Here is an 18,140-nt window from a genome sequence, read left to right on the forward strand (position 1 = left end):
CTGTAGAAAAAGTCAAAAAGGGTTAAATAGAGTAGGCAGTGAACTGGTACTCAGGTGGGTGCGATTTTAAATAAAAAGAGGAAGTCTATTGAGAAAGTGACATTTGAATCTTTGCTTCAGTAAAAGGATTACTTTTAGTTCTTGTATTTCTTCCGAAAACCAATCAATATTAATGCACAGTTAATGACAGCACTGTATGTCTGATTTATCATTGTTAGTACCCTCTGGAGTTCACTCTTATTCTAACTGTGAATACAGAGTAATTAACCAATTTGATTTCAGTGAATTTTATTTTAGTGAAAGTGTTCTACTTGAAATTTATCCCTATTTAATATCACCAATTTGGGGGAGACTCCTTTTTCAAATATCTGTAAATTGTAGTTATCTTTTAAATAATCTGCAATCCATACAAAACAAATTATGGCAGAGAAGGGATTGGAGAAAACATTAGTTTAGAAATGACAACAGACTTTGAAAATGAAAACAAGTGTGATAGATACGCAAGTTGTCACTGTGAGTTAGAAAAAAGCTTTGTTTTCAGACAAGGACCTTCTTGTAAAATTTACACTGTATCATTGTTCCATGACTAGGAATAAATACAATTTTATACTGTTAGCCAAGAATTTTCTGTTTCTTTCCAGCTTCTCTTATCCTGATCTTTTTAATAGACAGAATGAGAAGCAAGACCCATGGTTCTCAAAGAATTGGTTCTTACACCCTCAGAATGAACATCACTTCGGACCTTGTTGGAAACTAACTCTCAGGCTTTACCCAGGACCTACTGAAACTCAGGGAGTAGGAAGCTGAATCTGAGTTTTACAAACCCTCTGGATTATTATGATACATGCTGAAGTTTGAGAACCCCTACAGTAAACTATATTTTGTGGACATTGTCAAATCACTAATTTCAAATAGGCTAAAGCAAAACCCAGTATTTCACACTCCAGAGGATTCAGATGTAGATCCAAAGATAATTTAGTGAAATATCTTAAAGATACATACAGACATACATAATTTTAAAAAGAATTAACATTCCACTGGCTGGGTTACAGGTGATCAAATGAAGCACACCAGCCAGAAAATCTCATCTAATACTTGAACACAAACAACAATCCCTTGCAGAATCACGTGCTCCGTCTATCTGCCCATGAATCTGAAATAGTTTAAGCCTACTTGAAAGATGTGAGTTAATAATCTCTATGACTCTCTTATGAGTGGAAAAATTCTGTCAAAGTTCAAAAATTATTTTAGGGATTTAACAAATTATATAGTAAACCCACAAACTAATGTGGGTAAAAGTTTCTCCTTATAACATTCTGTCTTCCCATCCAGAAATATAATTTGTTTCTTGGTACATAATGTTTTCACTGCTCAATAAGTTTCAGTGTTCTTTAACTAGTCCATACTTATTTAAATTTAAGATTTTTAAAGTGTATTTTATGTTTTATGGCTATTTAAATTTAAATTTATTTGTTATATTTTCTGCTATTATATACTATGTGTCCACATACATATATCTAACTTTCATCTGGTAATATCAATGCTATTTTAAAAATAAAGATGTATTAGTTAGTATTTTTGTATATTCTGGTTATACAGACATATCACTTTAAATAATGAAGGAAGGAATTAATCAAGAAGATCCAAAGTGTAAAAACATAGAGATCAAGTAGACAGTATCAAAATTAAGATTTATTTTCAATAAAGGACAACACAGGTAATATAAATAGGTGAAAATTAGGAGAAGGTATTTTCAATATTTAAACCTATATAGGATGAATAAAATATTTAAGAAACCCCTAAAGTTAATAAGAAAAAGGCTGGAAATTCAACAGGAAAGGGAAAAAGCTGTAATTAATCATTTCACAGATGTAAAAGAAACAGAGAACTAAGAAATATGTTTAGAGATGAGCACCTTGTTTGTTATAAAAAATTTAAATTAAATAATTGAAACAACGATAAAACATATAGATGGGCAAAAATTATAAAGTTATATAATTTGCACTGTTAATAAACATATGAGGAAAAAGTAACACATACAGTGTCAGTGGGAGTAATAAACGGCTACTGTCTGGACATTGTGAAATTAAGTATTCCCTACAAACCAGCAGTCCCATGCCTGGCTTATGCACACAGAGAAACCCTTGTAAGTCTATATGGATACTTGTAAGAGCATATTCACTCCAACACTGTGATAATTCAGATTTAGAGGCAAATCATGTGTTTGTCACTGAGAGAAGGGTTAAGTTATATGTGGTGAGCACATAACATTGGATGATGTGAAAAGTAATGAACTACCTTGACCTAAAAAAATACGGATAGATTTTTAAAAGACTTTTGATTAAAAATAGTAAGAGATCAAATAAGAGCTAAAATACAATACTATTTATGTGAGTCTAAAATACATCAAACACAAAATAAAGCCATGTATTTTCAAGAATACATACAAGGTATGACAATTAAGTTTGCGAACTCATCCTAGAAGAAGTGCTACATACCTCATTGCTGAATATCACTACAGTCACCTTCGAAGTACTCCCCTTGGGAAGCTATGCAGTGGGGCCAACACCTAGTCTGCCCTTCAAAGCAATTTTGGAACTCTTTTTCTGGAATGGCCAACAGGAATGGCCATCAGAGCTGTCGTCTTATTACCCTTGATGTCCTGAATGTCATCAAAATGTCTTCCTTTCCATAGTTCCTTTATCTTTGGGTGAAGACAGAAGTCATTGGGGGCCAGATCAGGTGAGTAGGGAGGGTGTTCCAATACAGTTATTTGTTGACTGGCTAGAAACTCACTCACAGACAGTGCCATGTGAGCTGGTGCATCTCGTGATGCAAGAGCCATGATTTGTTGGCGAAAAGTTCAGGTCGTCTAACTTTTTCACACAGTCTTTTCAGTGCTTCCAAATAGTAAACTTGGTTAACTGTTTGCCCAGTTGGTACAAATTCATAATGAGTAATCCCTCTGATATCAAAAAAGGTTAGCAACAGCTCTGCAACAAGTTTGCAAACTTAATTATCATACCTTCATACATTGCTGAGGACATAAATGGCAGGGTGGGGGGGAGGTTCGAGAAAGAGTGGGAAAAGAGGAATGAGACTGAGAGCAGGGATGATAGATGAAAGGAAAGGAAATAAATTAAATTAGGGATTTTACATGGATCCATAATGGTTATGTGCCTTAGCCTGAGCACCTGAGATCTAAAATATACTCTCTCTTAATTTCCAGTTCTTATACTCCTTATTTCTATCTCATGTCAATTACGAAATTATTAAATAATTGCAAGCATTCTATTTATGTGCTAATTTTTAGGGAGAATTTTTTCTAATATTATGTCAAGTATAATGTTATTCATATGGAGTAAATTTCATACAACCAACAGAAAATATTCTTCTATTCTAAATTTGTGAAGTTTTTAAATTATAAATAAGTTAATAAATCAAATACTTTTGAAAAACAGTAAAAATAACATGATTTTTTACCTTACTTATTAAAATATGTGGTATTGCCTGACATTACAACATACTTATAAATCTTGATTGGTGAAGATAGATTTTTAAATATCAGTTCAAATTTATATGAAAATTTTTTACTTAGGATGTTTACAATGATAACCCAAGCCCTTACCTCTCTTTTGAGTGATATTTCAATATATCCAACTGTCAAATAGCAATTTGTTGTGACTAAATCCTAGGCATCTACATTCAATACGTCTGAAATTCAATTTACTCAATGTGAAATATTATAGTAGGAGAGATAATTTTTTAAAAGATATTAATAAATTATATTCAACTATTTCAAATTTAGCTTTCTTATTAAAAAAACTGAAGTATTGTGTAAGAATCTAGGGATTGACTATAAAATTCCAGATGACAGTGGTGCACAGTGCTTTACTGAGTAAACCACATAAAATTTTCTGGGCTGGACCTTCATGTTCTTCATTTGAAAATGGCAATAATGCACTTCTTATTCAAATACTTTGAAAACAAATCAGTGCTATACAACAACAGTAAGATATATAGTATTTTTGTAAAATGGAAATTACTTAGTAAAGTGAAAAGAAACAAATGCTAAAACGTGAATCTCACAGTCTCTATACTTAGTGAAAGGAACTAGACACAAATGATACATGATATACAATTCCATTTATATGAATTTCTAAAATAGACAAAACTAATCAATGGTGGCAAAAAAATCAGGAGAATTGCTGTCTTGGGGCGTGTGGAATTAATTGAGAAGGGGCATATATGTTCCTTCTGAAGCGATGGTAATATTGTATATGTTGATGGGGTTTGGATGACACAGGTACATACATTTCTCAAAAGTCAATAAATGTACATTTTGGATTTCTGCATCTCATTGTTAGTAAATTTTATCTTTAAAATGTTATGAACACAAAATAATACATTTTTTTCTTACTAATAAATTGTAATTTCGTAAGTGTGGAAAAAAGGTGAATTTGGCTTATATCAATATCCATTTCATTTTTGCCTGTATGTATGAGGCGGTTCTGATTGTTATTCTTATTTTACTGTATTGGATTTTTACCTCTGGCATTCCTTGTGGAGAGAAAGCACTAAAAGGTGGCACAACATCTGAAACATTTTCATATCCTGGAGGAGGTGGTTCAAATAATGATGAGTTCGAAATCTACAGAAATAAAATACAATAACCGGAAGTAAATCAGGTAAAGTTTGATATTACCATCAAATAAAGAAAAGTGTGTATGATCTTTTTTGTCAGTAGAGGGTTAATCAATCCTTCAGTATTTCGAGAATACATATCAAATATCCAACACTTCACTAGAAGCTGTGAGGCTTCTGTGAGATGAATAAACTACAGACCCTGAGGGGATCTATAAGCACCAGCTTTTGATTTAGGAGGAAAATTTTATTCCCCAAATAAAAAGTAACATTGTATAGTAATCTTACCCACTTATAACAATGCTAAGATAATTCCTTAGGGACAAATTAAATATTAAATTCACTTCAATAAAAATTACATTTTAGGGGGATCCACAATTGATAGTACCTAGACACACTAAACAACATTCACTCTGAAAAGAACTAAAAACACTGAACCAAATATAAAATGTTATATTTTTAAGTGCATCACTGAATTGGGGGGAAAAAAAAAAGCAAGGAAATAATCAAGAGCCAAAAAAAAAAAAAAGAAAAGAAAAGAAAATGACTTGAAAGCAGGAATTCTGAGATTAGCACTAAGATGTGCTTTTGCCTTAGCTGGGTCTTTCAAAGCCTAGGGCTCCCTGGGAGGGGCCCAGGAGTTAAAAGACAAGTCCAGACCGGGCCCAAATAATGGAGTCTGACAGGAGACACCTGCATCAAAGCTGGGTCTTTAAAGACCAACCTCCTTTACGGTTAAGGATAAGTTAGAAGTAAACCTGTCCCACAGAAAGTGATGGCTTGTGGGAGAGGGGAAAAAATTGCGCCAGGGAATTCATAATTCTATAATTATGTAGCTACTGATATACAGTACTCAGATCATTTCTACCTTCTTATTATGATTTTTACTCTTCCTTTTTTTCCCTAATGCTTCGTTTTCTCCTTCCCTGTCCCCCTTTTTTGAGGGATGGTTAATTTTAAATGTTTTATTTCTTTTAGTAGTTTGGAAATTGAAAGATCCAATTCCTGATTAATAAAGTTAGAACAAATATCAAAATGAATGGTGAAACATTAAAAACATTCCCATCAAGTCAAAGATATCTGCTATTGCCCCTTCTTTTCAACATTATGCTATAGGACCTGGCCAGTGCAGTAGTACAATGATTATTGGGAGTGGGGGAGTGAACATGGGCTGGCATGTTATTGTCCTAACAAGAGCACTAGTTTGCTACCTCTCCTGAGGCTGACAGAACCTACAATAAAACAAAATCAACTACTACCCTAAAAAACACTCACATATCCCATATTTCCCATTTTTCTCTCATCCACATAGAGTGCAAACTTATCTAAATCACTGGAAAAGATTATGAGAGAAACTATACTAAATTGCAATAAAAATCCATCTAGAAACAAAGTCTTTCAGCGAAAGGAGTATTCAAGTTTGTCTCACTTGGTTTGCCTGTACACTAATCTTTAATTTTTACAGCACTACCGAGCAAGTGGATTTTAAAGCAAATTTATGAGTTATTCTAAGAACTAGCAAAAGTTTTTCAAGGTCAAGGAAATACCTTTTTGGAGGCGGCTATTATACAAGTGAGCATTGCTTACTTTCCAAAATTCACTAACATAGCCTCAAATTAGGTATTCTGAGCACAACTAAAACAATTCCGGCTTGCAAATTTTTATTTCCTTTTTATGACAAAAAAGGCAATTTATAGTTCAATCTCTATGGTATGTTATCTCTACATCAACAAAGGTAAAATAATGTGTCTGGATGTATTTAAAATATTTCTGGTAGAAGCTACAAAACCCTAATCATACCTGTTGCCTGTGCCAGGGAGAGCTTGTATGTGTTGTGCAGGAGAGTAGCATTTTAGTTTACAACATATCTCAGCTGTGAATAGTCACAATAATTAAACTGCACTGGAAGATGAGGACAGAGTAAAAGAGTGTTTGTAGTTGGGATAGAAAAATGAAAATAGAGCTGAACTGTCACAATGTCAAAAGATAATGCCTGAATCTGAAACACGACTAACGTAAGCACGAGATTTAAGGAAATAGAGGTAAATAGCAAAAGAATCAACTCATGGTTAAATAGTATGTGTGTCTCAGTGAAGAAGGAAATAGGAGGAAACAAGTCACCTTGTGGAGAACTGTGATTATGTGCAGGTATAACTTGGATAAAAACAAAAATGAAAGTGAACTAATGATATAAATATTAAGAAGCTTTAGGCAATTAACACCATTCAGGAAAATCTCTGAACTGAAACTTCTACATGATATGCTTATATTATGTGACAGCCTTTAGGAATTGCATAAATGCTTGTAATGGCAAAAATAATGAAATAATAAAAGCAAAAGTACAATCAAAATTTGGAGGTGAAATAGGAAAACAGACATAAAAGTTTGCTATGTTCCTCATTGTACATAGATAATCTCCAAATTTGATAGCTCAAGATAGAGGTTTAAGTATATGTATATTTTTAACATTATCAATATTGATCAAGCTTGGTCACTGATCAAGGTGGATATATTTGAAGCTACATATAATTTAGAAGCCCCAGCTAAGAAAAGGACTGATGGAAGCTATCTAGATTGAAAGGGGATATTTTAGTTAGGTATGGTAGCTCTAAAACCAAGGTATGCTAACCAGGACTAAATATATGTTATATTTTATGAGCTTTCATATTGAATATATTTCATGGTAAGAAATACCTCAATTGCTTGTATTGTCTTCTCTTTCTCATGTGCCCTAACTTGCAAACAAGATTGTCAATTCTTTAGAGTTGGTATCATTTCTATAGACTTTCTCCCCAAACTCTCTTCCTCTGCAAATGCCCATGTCCAAGTTCTGGGCATAGAGCTGAACACGTGATCATATGAGATATAATCATTAAGTACCAATAAAAAAACTTCTGGCTCAAACAGCACACTGGGTCTCTGAATTTCCTAGCAACTCCAAAGCTATGCAGTATCTTTTAGAGTCTGAACCTATCAAAAATGTATCTATTTCAGTTGCTTGGAAGTCTCTAATATGTTTTACTTTAGTATACAATAATAAAAATAAAAAATAGCAACTGTTTTCAAGCATTAATTTCTCAGAATCTTTCCAACATCACATTAAAGCCAAATATTCTAAGAAAATTGATACTGATAATGAGATTCAATAATACTAATTTATATCAATAATTGGAGATGTATAGGACATTCTTTCATAAAAAGGTATCTGAAAAATATAGAGGGGTGAGTTTCTTTTCTAATTTGTTGTGTGTTCCTGGCCATGTCTCAAATTTCTCATCTGTACATGGGGAGACTATTGCTATCTCACCACTTCACAATTTGAGGCTCAATTAGATAACTGATATTAAACAGTATTTCTGAAATCATTTGTTGTTTTAGTCAATTGAGAAATATATCACAGTGATTTGTTGACCCTACTAGAATACCAACTTTTTTTAAAAAAATAGTAATAATTTAGAAATTATCCAAAATAGCCAACAAGTTGTATTAAAAACAATTGGCTTATGTATCTCTGCCTGGTTAGCGAAGTTTCAATATCGTCCAAGTATCATCACATTATCTCAATTAATAAAGGGAGCTGTTGGCATTCCTATTTTAATACATTTAATCTGGTCTATAAATGATGGACCAGATCTTAAAAGTTAGACGACTTAAAGGCAGCTAATAAAAGGTGGAACTGGTATTCAAATACAGATCACTCTCCTAAAATAATCTTATTCTCCAGAACAGAATGGAAAAGGGCAGCTCTCATAAAGAGATGCCAAATAGTAAACAGATCTGAGGACCAACCAGGTGTTTATAAAACTGAAGGGAAACAGAACACTGTACCCTAAGAGAAACTGAAAAGACAGCCCCTACTTAATCCTCCTAGGTACAACTGAGAGGCAGGTAATTTAGAAGTAGTGGCGCTGTTAGTAGCAGACCAAAGGGTTATAAAAGATGAGAGATCCAAGTCTTTAATGATCCCTGACCTATGGGTATAATTAACTTGAAAGCTTTCTGATGGACAAATGGCGAAGTGGAAATCTGGAGAGTCCAGAAGGCTCCTGGAGATTCTGCGGTCCTTGGACAGGTGAATGTGGGTTCTCTTAATCTCTTTCTTTTATGTGTTAATGATGAACATCCTGGGATTCTGAAGCATTAGAGGAATTGGGTAAGGGCCATGGAGAATGAGCAAGAAGCTGACTACTTTGATCTTGCTCAAGCGTCCAGAAAGAGAAATAAAGGCATTCCTTTTTCTTCTTTGCTGGTTAGTCCATGCCACAGGTTAGGAAAGGAAGAAGGGAGTAGAGATAGGAGCTCGGTCTAGGAGTAAATATTAAATCTTGCCAGATCTCCATTTTCATTATTTCGATTATACATAATTATAGTGAAATAATAAGTTGCAAGAGGCAGAGGAGGGATTTCCACAAAGTTTAACCTTAAGAGTTTCTCACTTGAAATGGCTCTTCCAAAGACCTGGGAGGAGCACCAGCACATGTTTATTCATAATTTTAATTATATCATAATTAATAGACGTGTTTATGTGATGATGTGTGTGCACATCTATGCATATATATTTATGTATATGTAAAACTGTCTTTTATATACAATTACAACCTGTATTCACTAAAGAATCCTTCAATCACTATATGGGATTTCAAGTATATTTGGAGACATACATTAAGCCAACTAGTTAAAAAAAAAGGACTTTATGCTTTGAATAGCTAAATAGTCTAATCAATTATATATAATCATTCTATACAAGTGTTTTATTTTTAGTTGCTTTGCAAATACTTTTTAAATGTACTCATTTACCTCTTTAGCTCTATACTAGAATTAACTATTCAGGAAATAGGGAGCTAGATTTTTATTTTATTTTATTATTAGCTTCAGGTGTACAAAGCAACATACTCGTTAGACATTAACACGCCTCACAAAGTGATAACCAGGAGCTAGATTTTAAACTATGTCCAGATATATGCTAATTTCATCCTCAACACAAACATGTAATTGTCTTTATTTTACAGATGTGGAAAGGAGGGCTCAGGAAGGTTAAGTATTCACACTTTGCTATCAATAGGCAAAGATAGAATTTAAACTCAAGTATGTCTGACTCTGAAGTCCAGGTTTACTCTTTTGACTAGAATATACTATCTTCCTCTAAAACAGGAGTCAGCAAACAATGTTCCACTGACCAAATCCAGCCCACTTCCTGGTTTTGTACACCCCACCACTAAGAATGGTTATTACATTTTCAATAGGTGAAAAAAATAAAGAGGAATAATATTTTGTGACATATCAGTTACATGAAATTCAACTTTTAGTGCCCACAAATGAAGTTTTATCAGAACTGCCACGCTTATTCATTTATGTATTTTCTATGGCTTCTTTTCTACTATAATAGCAGAGCTGTGTAGTTGTGACAGCAATCAGCCTGATAACAAAGGCAGACCCTTTTCAGAAAGCTTCCTGACTCCTGCTTCAAAACGTCGAGAACAACCAAGTTCAGGTGAAATACACAATCTCTCCAGATGAAATTTAATACAAAATCTTCAACAAATAAATTTAAAAAATAAATAAAAGTCAGTTCCTGTATATAAAATATTGGATCAAAACTTCTGAACAGATTAATGAGTTTCCAACCAATTGTCCATATAAGCTTTCAAGTTTATGCTTACTATAAGAACTTCCGGATGTTCTCAGCTTTCAATTCATCCAAAAATGCCTTCTTCACCTTATGCTGTGGCACAATGTTAGTAGCTTCATTGGAGGATTTTATAAACCATCCTGTAGAATACATCACATATATGAATCAGAAGTGAGGTCATAGACAGGATCTATTTTTCCATTGTGCTGTATCTATCATATGTAAAAATCATACATTTCCAATGACCTCTGGCATTAACTGAAATTTCCTGAAATTTAATTTTTCTTGCATACTTCCCCCAGGGAAAAAAAAATCATACACACAGACTTTTAAATTATGAATCAATAACAATATATTCTTCTCCAACTTCATCGATAAGATTGTTGTGATTCTAAGAAATGTTTTATGATGAAATCAGCACTAAAACACGTTTCAACTAATGGGGATGAACAAGATCTCTTGAAAATTAAGGCAAACGGAGATCTACCATCTGTCTCCTTAAAGCTTCCATCCCCAGTGACTGCTCTCTGCTGAATAAGCATTTGTAATCTATTTTTATAATGAATTAATTATGAATACATTTCAAGTACATAAATTATTTCAAAGAGTTGAAGGAAACTCAGATTTATAATTCGTTCTGGTTCTGAAACTAAAACAAAATATGCTGAGATTTCACGTTTCCATTTGAAGTAGGCTTGAGACGTTCAAGTTCAGAAAACTGCTATGAAACTACCATCGGCCCAACATCTCTGGATGACACACAGTGCACACAGGCCAGGAGCAATGGGTAGCCAGATGACTTAGAGAGGTTAGGCTTTTAAACTGAGGGAAGGCGGGCATCATTACAGGGTTTATTTAAGGAAATATAATCTGGGCATAAAATGGTTACCAAAATCAGCACCCAGCCAGCTTTCATGGGGCCTTCTACTTATTAATCACATGCATACATACACATAAGCATATTGAAATAAATGTTTGGCAGCAAATGGAAATACAGTTTGACCTGTACATAGAACAAAGGTTTAGCCTGTGGGTCCAGGAAGGACACACTGAAGATGAAATGCTTGAACTGAAATCAAGAGAAGGAACAGAATGAAGAGACGGGAGGCATATGGGGGAAGGGAGAGCAGAGACCCGAGTGAAAAATAAACAAACACTAATAAAGAACCAATTCTGTGTCAGCCCCTGAGCAGTAAATATAAGGATGGGGCTGAGGGCAATATTAGGAATAACGAAATGCCCTTTTAAGAGACGCATAACATTTTAATCCCCATGCCAGCTATTTCCCATTCTTACAGTTGATAAAATTGAAACTCAATTTGAAGTGTGTCCTTATTGAGCACTTATCTCATGTAAGCCCCACAACAACTCTAAGCAGTTACTAATACCCACATGTTAGTTATGAGCAAAGTGTGGCTCAGAAGTTTTTTTTACTGACTCCAAGGTCACGCAGCAAGCAAGAGGAGAGAGGTCTACGCCCTGGTCTTCTAAATCCCAGAAAGGAAATCTAGAATTCAGAGCACTGGCAAACTACCTGGTGATACCTTAGGGACATTACATTAATGTCCAAATAGAAGCATCTCCTCATCAAGAAGAAATAAAGAAAAGTGCCAATACCCCCAATACTGTGCTAGGAACTTTACATGCTACTTCACTTACTATTCCCAATAAATTGCAGATATTATCGTCATCATAAAGATTGGCAAACTCAGGCTAAGAGAGACTGGGTAACTTGTTGAAGGTCACGAAGTGGCAAAGTCAAAATTAGAATTTAAGAGTCTAAGTTTGTCTGTGCCGCCCCTGGTTTTCTTAAAGAGTTAGGTGAAGTCTGCAAATCAGTACACAGGGGACAATGGAAAAGGACTGCTGATAAAGATCTGTTCAGCGCGCTGACACTATCAGACAAGTCCCAAGTGTTCGTCTATTATTTACTCCCAAGGTCGAAAGGCGGAGGAGAGAAAAGGGCTCCCTTGCAGTAGTGAATGCCCAGAAGTCTACCTTGCGTGCATACGTGAAGCAGCCCCAAGCACAGGACCAGATACAGCCCCAAATACGGAATCGTCTTTTCCTGCAAAGCACCCTGGACGACCTGGTTTAATTGCACCAGGGACCGACCGCTCGTCGTAAAACCTACGAATTTTTCCAAGGGTTCAAGCGGGTGGACCTTCCAAAGTCCAGTTTCAGGGTCCCTTCTTTCTAACCCTTAACCTGGGTGACTGTCCTACAATGGCCTGTCCAGAACCCTACCGTGCACCGCCCCCAGCAACCCTCACCTACCTCGCGGGATCCCTACCTACCCCCTAAACAAACCATCGCTCCCGGGACCCCACGTGGCAGTGGGCCCGCGAGTCCTGCCAAGCGCTGAACTGCCCGGGAGGCTGCGGGTGTGTGCGGCCAGCGCGCCCCTACCGAGGAGGAAGCCGACGATGAAGAGGCCGGTGGCCAGCCCCAGCGCCCCAGCGCAGAGCCAGCGTGGGCGACGCCAAGCCACAAAGATCGAGTCGGTTTCGTGAAGGGGATTCCACATCTCGGCTACGGGCGGCGGGGCCCTCCCGGGACCTGCGCTTAGGCTGCGGTCCTGCTGCGGGCTAGATGCTTCTGCCCAGAGGGCTAGAATTCACTCCCAGCTCCGACGCCTACTTTCTCCGCCCTAAAACTGTTTCTAGTTTACTCTCAACCAATCCCAGCGAGAGGGAGGCAATAGCAGTCCCCTAAGAAGAAAACCCGGCCCCTTTGGAGGGGCGCTCAAGAAAAGTTTATCTTGAAACGTTCTAGTAGATCTTGTTTATTTAAAAATGAAAGGAGAAAAAAAAAAAAAAAAAAAAAAAAGGAGGGAGGGAGCTAGAAGCTGTTCTGCATTCTTCTCTCCCAGACCAAAATCTGATTTCGCAAAAAGAGTTAAGGATTGCCCCTGTAACTCAATAGAATGATCCTCTTTTGTCTGCCTAGGAAAATACCTAGGGACCTGGCTCTGGGCTAGTTGCTAGACTAGACTAAATTACCTCTCAAGAACTGTTTTTCATATACCACGTATCAGTGAAATCACATGGTTCTCTGCTTTTTCTGTCTGACTTATTTCGCTCAGCATTACACTCTCAAGATCCATCCATGTTGTCACAAATGTTCCTATATCATCCAAAAACAACAAAAGAACAAGACAAACAAATGAGAACAGAAACTCATAGACACAGACAATAGTTTAGTGGTTACCAGAGGGTAAGGGGGGTGGGGGGTGGGAGAAGAGGGTAAGGGGGATCAAATATATAGTGATGGAAGAACTGACTCTGGGTGGTGAACACACAATGGGATTTATAGATGATGTAATACAGAATTGTACACCTGAAATCTATGTAATTTTACTAATAATTGTCACCCCAATAAATTTAAAAAAATAAATTAAGACAAACAAATGAGAAAAAAACCCACTGTTTTTCAGCTCTGAATTCCTATTAAATACCTTATAGCACTATAATGTGTAAAGTCAAGTAGAAAAAGGTGGTGTTCAGTTCTGGCATTGTGTTGGATAGTCAAGATGGTGTCAGTGTGAATTACCACTGTGCCCTTTCTCATAATGAATATCACTGACATTAATAAACTTTTTGGGAATCATTTCCTCTTTACATACCAAAACCATTATGAAAGAAATAATATTGGAACTTTCTGAAGGCCAGTTCTTCAGTTCAATCATTCATTCATTGAAAGTGTATTTATTAAATAGATATTCTGTTCCAGGAATTATGAGTACAAATGTATGTAAAATAAAGTCCCTGACCTCAAACAAGATCACAATATCTGGGAAGATATATGTGAATGCAGTTACAATGTAGTATAATAAATATTATAATCAAGAGAAACAGTATCCAACTGTGTTCGGCGTTATTCTTCTTCCACAAGTCCTTATATGGCAAGTCATCTCCCATCTTTCCTCCATAGTTGAAGAAGGACACATAATGTGGTCTAATGGTTTTCAAAGCAAATATGTGCCAGTTTTTTGAGGGGAAGTTAAACATCTACAGTGAACCTTAGCTTCCTCACCTGTAAAAGGGAGATCATAATAAAAGTGACAACAGAAAACCCTAGTGTGGCTTGCATAAACATCTAGAGATTTTAAATTCTTTGGGGGATGTCCTGAAAAGTAAATGAAATAATTCATGTAAAGCACATAACATAGTGCCTACCATGTGGAATGTGTTTATAATATTAGTTATAAAAGGTATGTCTTCGCCACTAGACTGTAAGCTCCATGAGGGGAAGAGGAATCCTTTCTATAACATCTGACAATGTTCATTCATTCTCTGATACTAATACACTGATCTCTCTTTTTCTTTAATTTTAATTGTTAACTTTTTGTTACAATTTTTGTTCTTTTATTTCCTTTCAGATTTGAAGCTCCTTGGCACAAGGGACCGTATCTTGTTTCTGTTTTTCCAGAGTTACATAATTCTTAGCATGGAGAAACATCCTTTTGAATGAGTAGACTATATCATGCAAAGCAATGAAGCAGTTATGAGGTAAAAGAAATGATTACTGTTTTTGAAGAACTTTAGTCAAAGTGGAAAGACAGGGCCTAAATAAAAAGATAATTAACAATACCAGAAAGCAGAGATTATGAGCCAAAAAGAACAGCAACAGCTTGTGTTCAGGAGAGCATTATGGGTTCCTTATACATACCTAATGATCCTTAATAACCTCAATAGCTCTTGCTGGAAGAACAACCTGAAATATGTCATAGTGCCATATGCATATTTATACACAAAAAAAGTGTGACACGACTTTGTGGGTAGGTGAATAAGTTAAAATATAACCTGACCATCCTCTTCCTCTTTGAGTGCAGGAAATGGTAGATTCAGAATAGAAAGATTAAATAAAAGAAAGGTAATATACTTGCATCTGCTACTAGCCATCAGCTCTTATAGACTCTCTAGATTGAAAGGTTCCATAGAAGGGGGATTGTGCCTGGTAGTGCACTTGATCCATAATAGCTATACAATAAATACTTTTAAATGAATGAATTGTATAGCAACTATTAGATGATGAAAAATTACTACCTAGTTATAAACTTCTTTTAAACAATAGGCTAGTATGGTACAAAATAAAAATATTTAACTTTAGTTCAGTAATGAGAGAAAGTATTGTTGTCCTTTATTAATATGTATTCATGAAAGTATTTCATCCAGTGTGAAAAGCATTTCTTAATTATCACTATGGCCAAGAAGTGGGCTGCATCACAGGAACACCAAAAAAGGTATCCTTTTTTGCTTTGGCTGGCATTTCTGACTTTTGGAACTGTAATGTTTGGTGAAAAGCAGATGCTCAATAGGTAGTAGCCATTATGAGCCTCACTTATTCCTGACTAGAATTGAGTACAGTAGCTCCCTCCCCCTTACTCATCATTTGGTTTTCTATGTTTTGCTTTCTGTAGTTTCAGTTACCAGAGGTCGACCATGGTCTGAAAATATTAAATGGAAAATTCCAGAAATAAATAATTTATGAATTTTAAATTGAGTGCCATTCTGAGTAGTGATGAAATCTCGTGACATCCTGTTCCATCCCTCCTGGGACATGAGTCATCCCTTTATTTAGTGTATCCACACTGTAGCTGGCTATGTATAGTGATGCTGGGAATTCAAGTATGCCAAAGAGAAGCCATAAAGTGCTTCCTTTAAGAAAAAAAAGTGATAGTTCTTGACTGAATAAGGAAAGAAGAACAATCCTATGCTGAAGTTGCTAAGATATACAGAAAGAACAAATCTTCTACCTGTGAAATTGTAAAGAAGGAAAAAGAAATTCATGCTAGCTGTCGCACCTCAAACTGCATAAATTACAGCCACGGTACATGATAAGTACTTAATTAAGATAGAAAATATATTAAATTTGTGGGTAAAAGACATGACATTGTCATGGCTCAATGATTTTCCTTCTGATGAATCTTCAGACAGCCAATAGTCACCTAACGCTATGTCACAATGCCTACGTTAGAGTTGTATAATCTTACATAATCACAAGAAATCTGAGTATATTACAATAAGATACTTTGAGAGAGAGACATACGTATTCACATAACTTTTATTATGGTATATTGTTATAATTGTTCTCTTTTATTATTAGGTGTTATTCTTTTACTGTGCCTAATTTAGAAATTAAACTTTATCATAGGTATGTATATACAGGGTTTGGTACTAATTGCAGTTTCAGGCACCCACTGAGGGATCTTAGAAGGTATACCCTGCAAATAAGGGGGGCTACTGTATATATAAATCAGAAAAAATGACAGTGTTGTTTAAACAGCTTTGGAGAGAGTGTGTATAATCTATCCTTGTTAGGCTGAAATGATTTAAAACAGTCTTGACCAAGAAATCTTGAAATTTTCCTGTGAATTCAGATGGAAGAAAGCTTGAGAGCTCAAACAGATACTTGTCAGATTAGTTTTCCAAGGTCTCCATTCTGTTTTTAATTCCCCAACTCAAAGTATATGTGGATTCCAATGAACTATATAATGATTCTAAATTCCTTAACAAAGCAATGTAGGCCGTCTACATTTTGAAATTTTTCTACCATAATGAATAATTTTTCTACATAATGAATTTATCCTTCATTAATTTCCTTGTCATACACTTTTATGTAATTTATTTAATCTTCCTATTCCTCATTTTACTCATCCATAAAATAGAAATAATAAAAGTTCCTTTTGCTCATAGTGGTTAAAAAGGGTTAGCAATGAAATCTGGCACTTAGATAATTGTGAATGAGTGACAAATGAAGTCATTACAAATTTCAAGAAAAAAATGATATAAAATCTCTATCATTGCTGATCAGATCATTTTAAGTAGAACCACATATATGTACTCAGCAATCTCCTGTTTTAAAACTGATACATTATCATTATGGTAACCTAAAATTAAGTAAAACCCACTCTTATAAAAACAGTAAGTAAATACATTCCAAAGAGTAAAATGAGATACTCTATGCACAATACTAAGATTTCTTTCATAAATTGAAAGAGATTATGTCAGTCAAAATAACAATGGGGACAAGATGAATCTTTCTTTGTACAGACATGAACTAAATCAGAGAGTGTTACAGTCATACCTGGGATTTGCTCAAAAGAAAACAATTACATTTATTTTAGATTTTTTTTTCCCCTTCTTCTGCCTCCCCTCCCCGCCACTCTGGTTCAAGCCGTTGTTTCTTAGTCTAGTTGTGTAGTACACATCTCCCTGGCCCATGCTGGTATTATGAGCCTTGCGCTCCCCAGCTGAGGCAGTCGGTCCCCAGTCGTCGTTCAGCTGTTCACAGTAGCTCATGCCTGCGCTTCCGGCTGCCAGCGACTCATACTGACCACTGGCTGCTCTTAATAGCACACGGTAGCCAGCGGCAGCACTCAGCAGCACCCTCTGACCTCTGGCTGCTCATGGTAGCCCAGCTCCAGGGGAGCCGTTGCTCACAATCTTAGCTGTAGAGGGCACAGCTCACTGGTCCATGTGGGAATTGAACTGGCAACCTCAGAGTTAGGAGCACAGTGCTCCAACCACCTGAGCTACTGGGCCGGCCGTATTTTAGTTATTTTTTTATCCCCAGCCTCTAATACATATTTACTTTTCAATTGTTTTTTAATTTCCTCAAGAAAAAAATAATATTCCTTGACATCTACTTAAAGTATAAATACAGCATTCCTGAACTATCAATTACACACTAAAGGGTACAACTCAGGAAGACAAGAATTCTAACTTTTCCAAGTGATTTTATATATTTTTTTTAAGTTGGAGGGTGGCTGTATGAGCATACATCTTTCAAACACTTTGGACTATACATTTAAAATCTGTTCATTTTATTGTATATAAATTATAAATCAAGATAATTGATTTAA

At 35.5% G+C, this 18,140-nt stretch overlaps 1 protein-coding gene across 1 annotated transcript in view; it reads right to left on the bottom strand.

Moving 5' to 3' along the window:
* Positions 1–4,651, bottom strand: part of FOLH1 (folate hydrolase 1) — a 35,961-nt gene extending 31,310 nt beyond the window's left edge. The window contains exon 1 of the mRNA XM_019739642.2: positions 4,550–4,651. Within this exon, the coding sequence (XP_019595201.2) occupies positions 4,550–4,558 (9 nt within the window). The 5' untranslated portion in view covers positions 4,559–4,651. The remainder of the gene's footprint in view (positions 1–4,549) is intronic.
* Between the last annotated feature and the right edge of the window lie 13,489 nt (positions 4,652–18,140).

The sequence above is a fragment of the Rhinolophus sinicus genome, linkage group LG06, assembly GCF_036562045.2.
Source record: "Rhinolophus sinicus isolate RSC01 linkage group LG06, ASM3656204v1, whole genome shotgun sequence".
Classification (NCBI taxonomy): domain Eukaryota; kingdom Metazoa; phylum Chordata; class Mammalia; order Chiroptera; family Rhinolophidae; genus Rhinolophus; species Rhinolophus sinicus.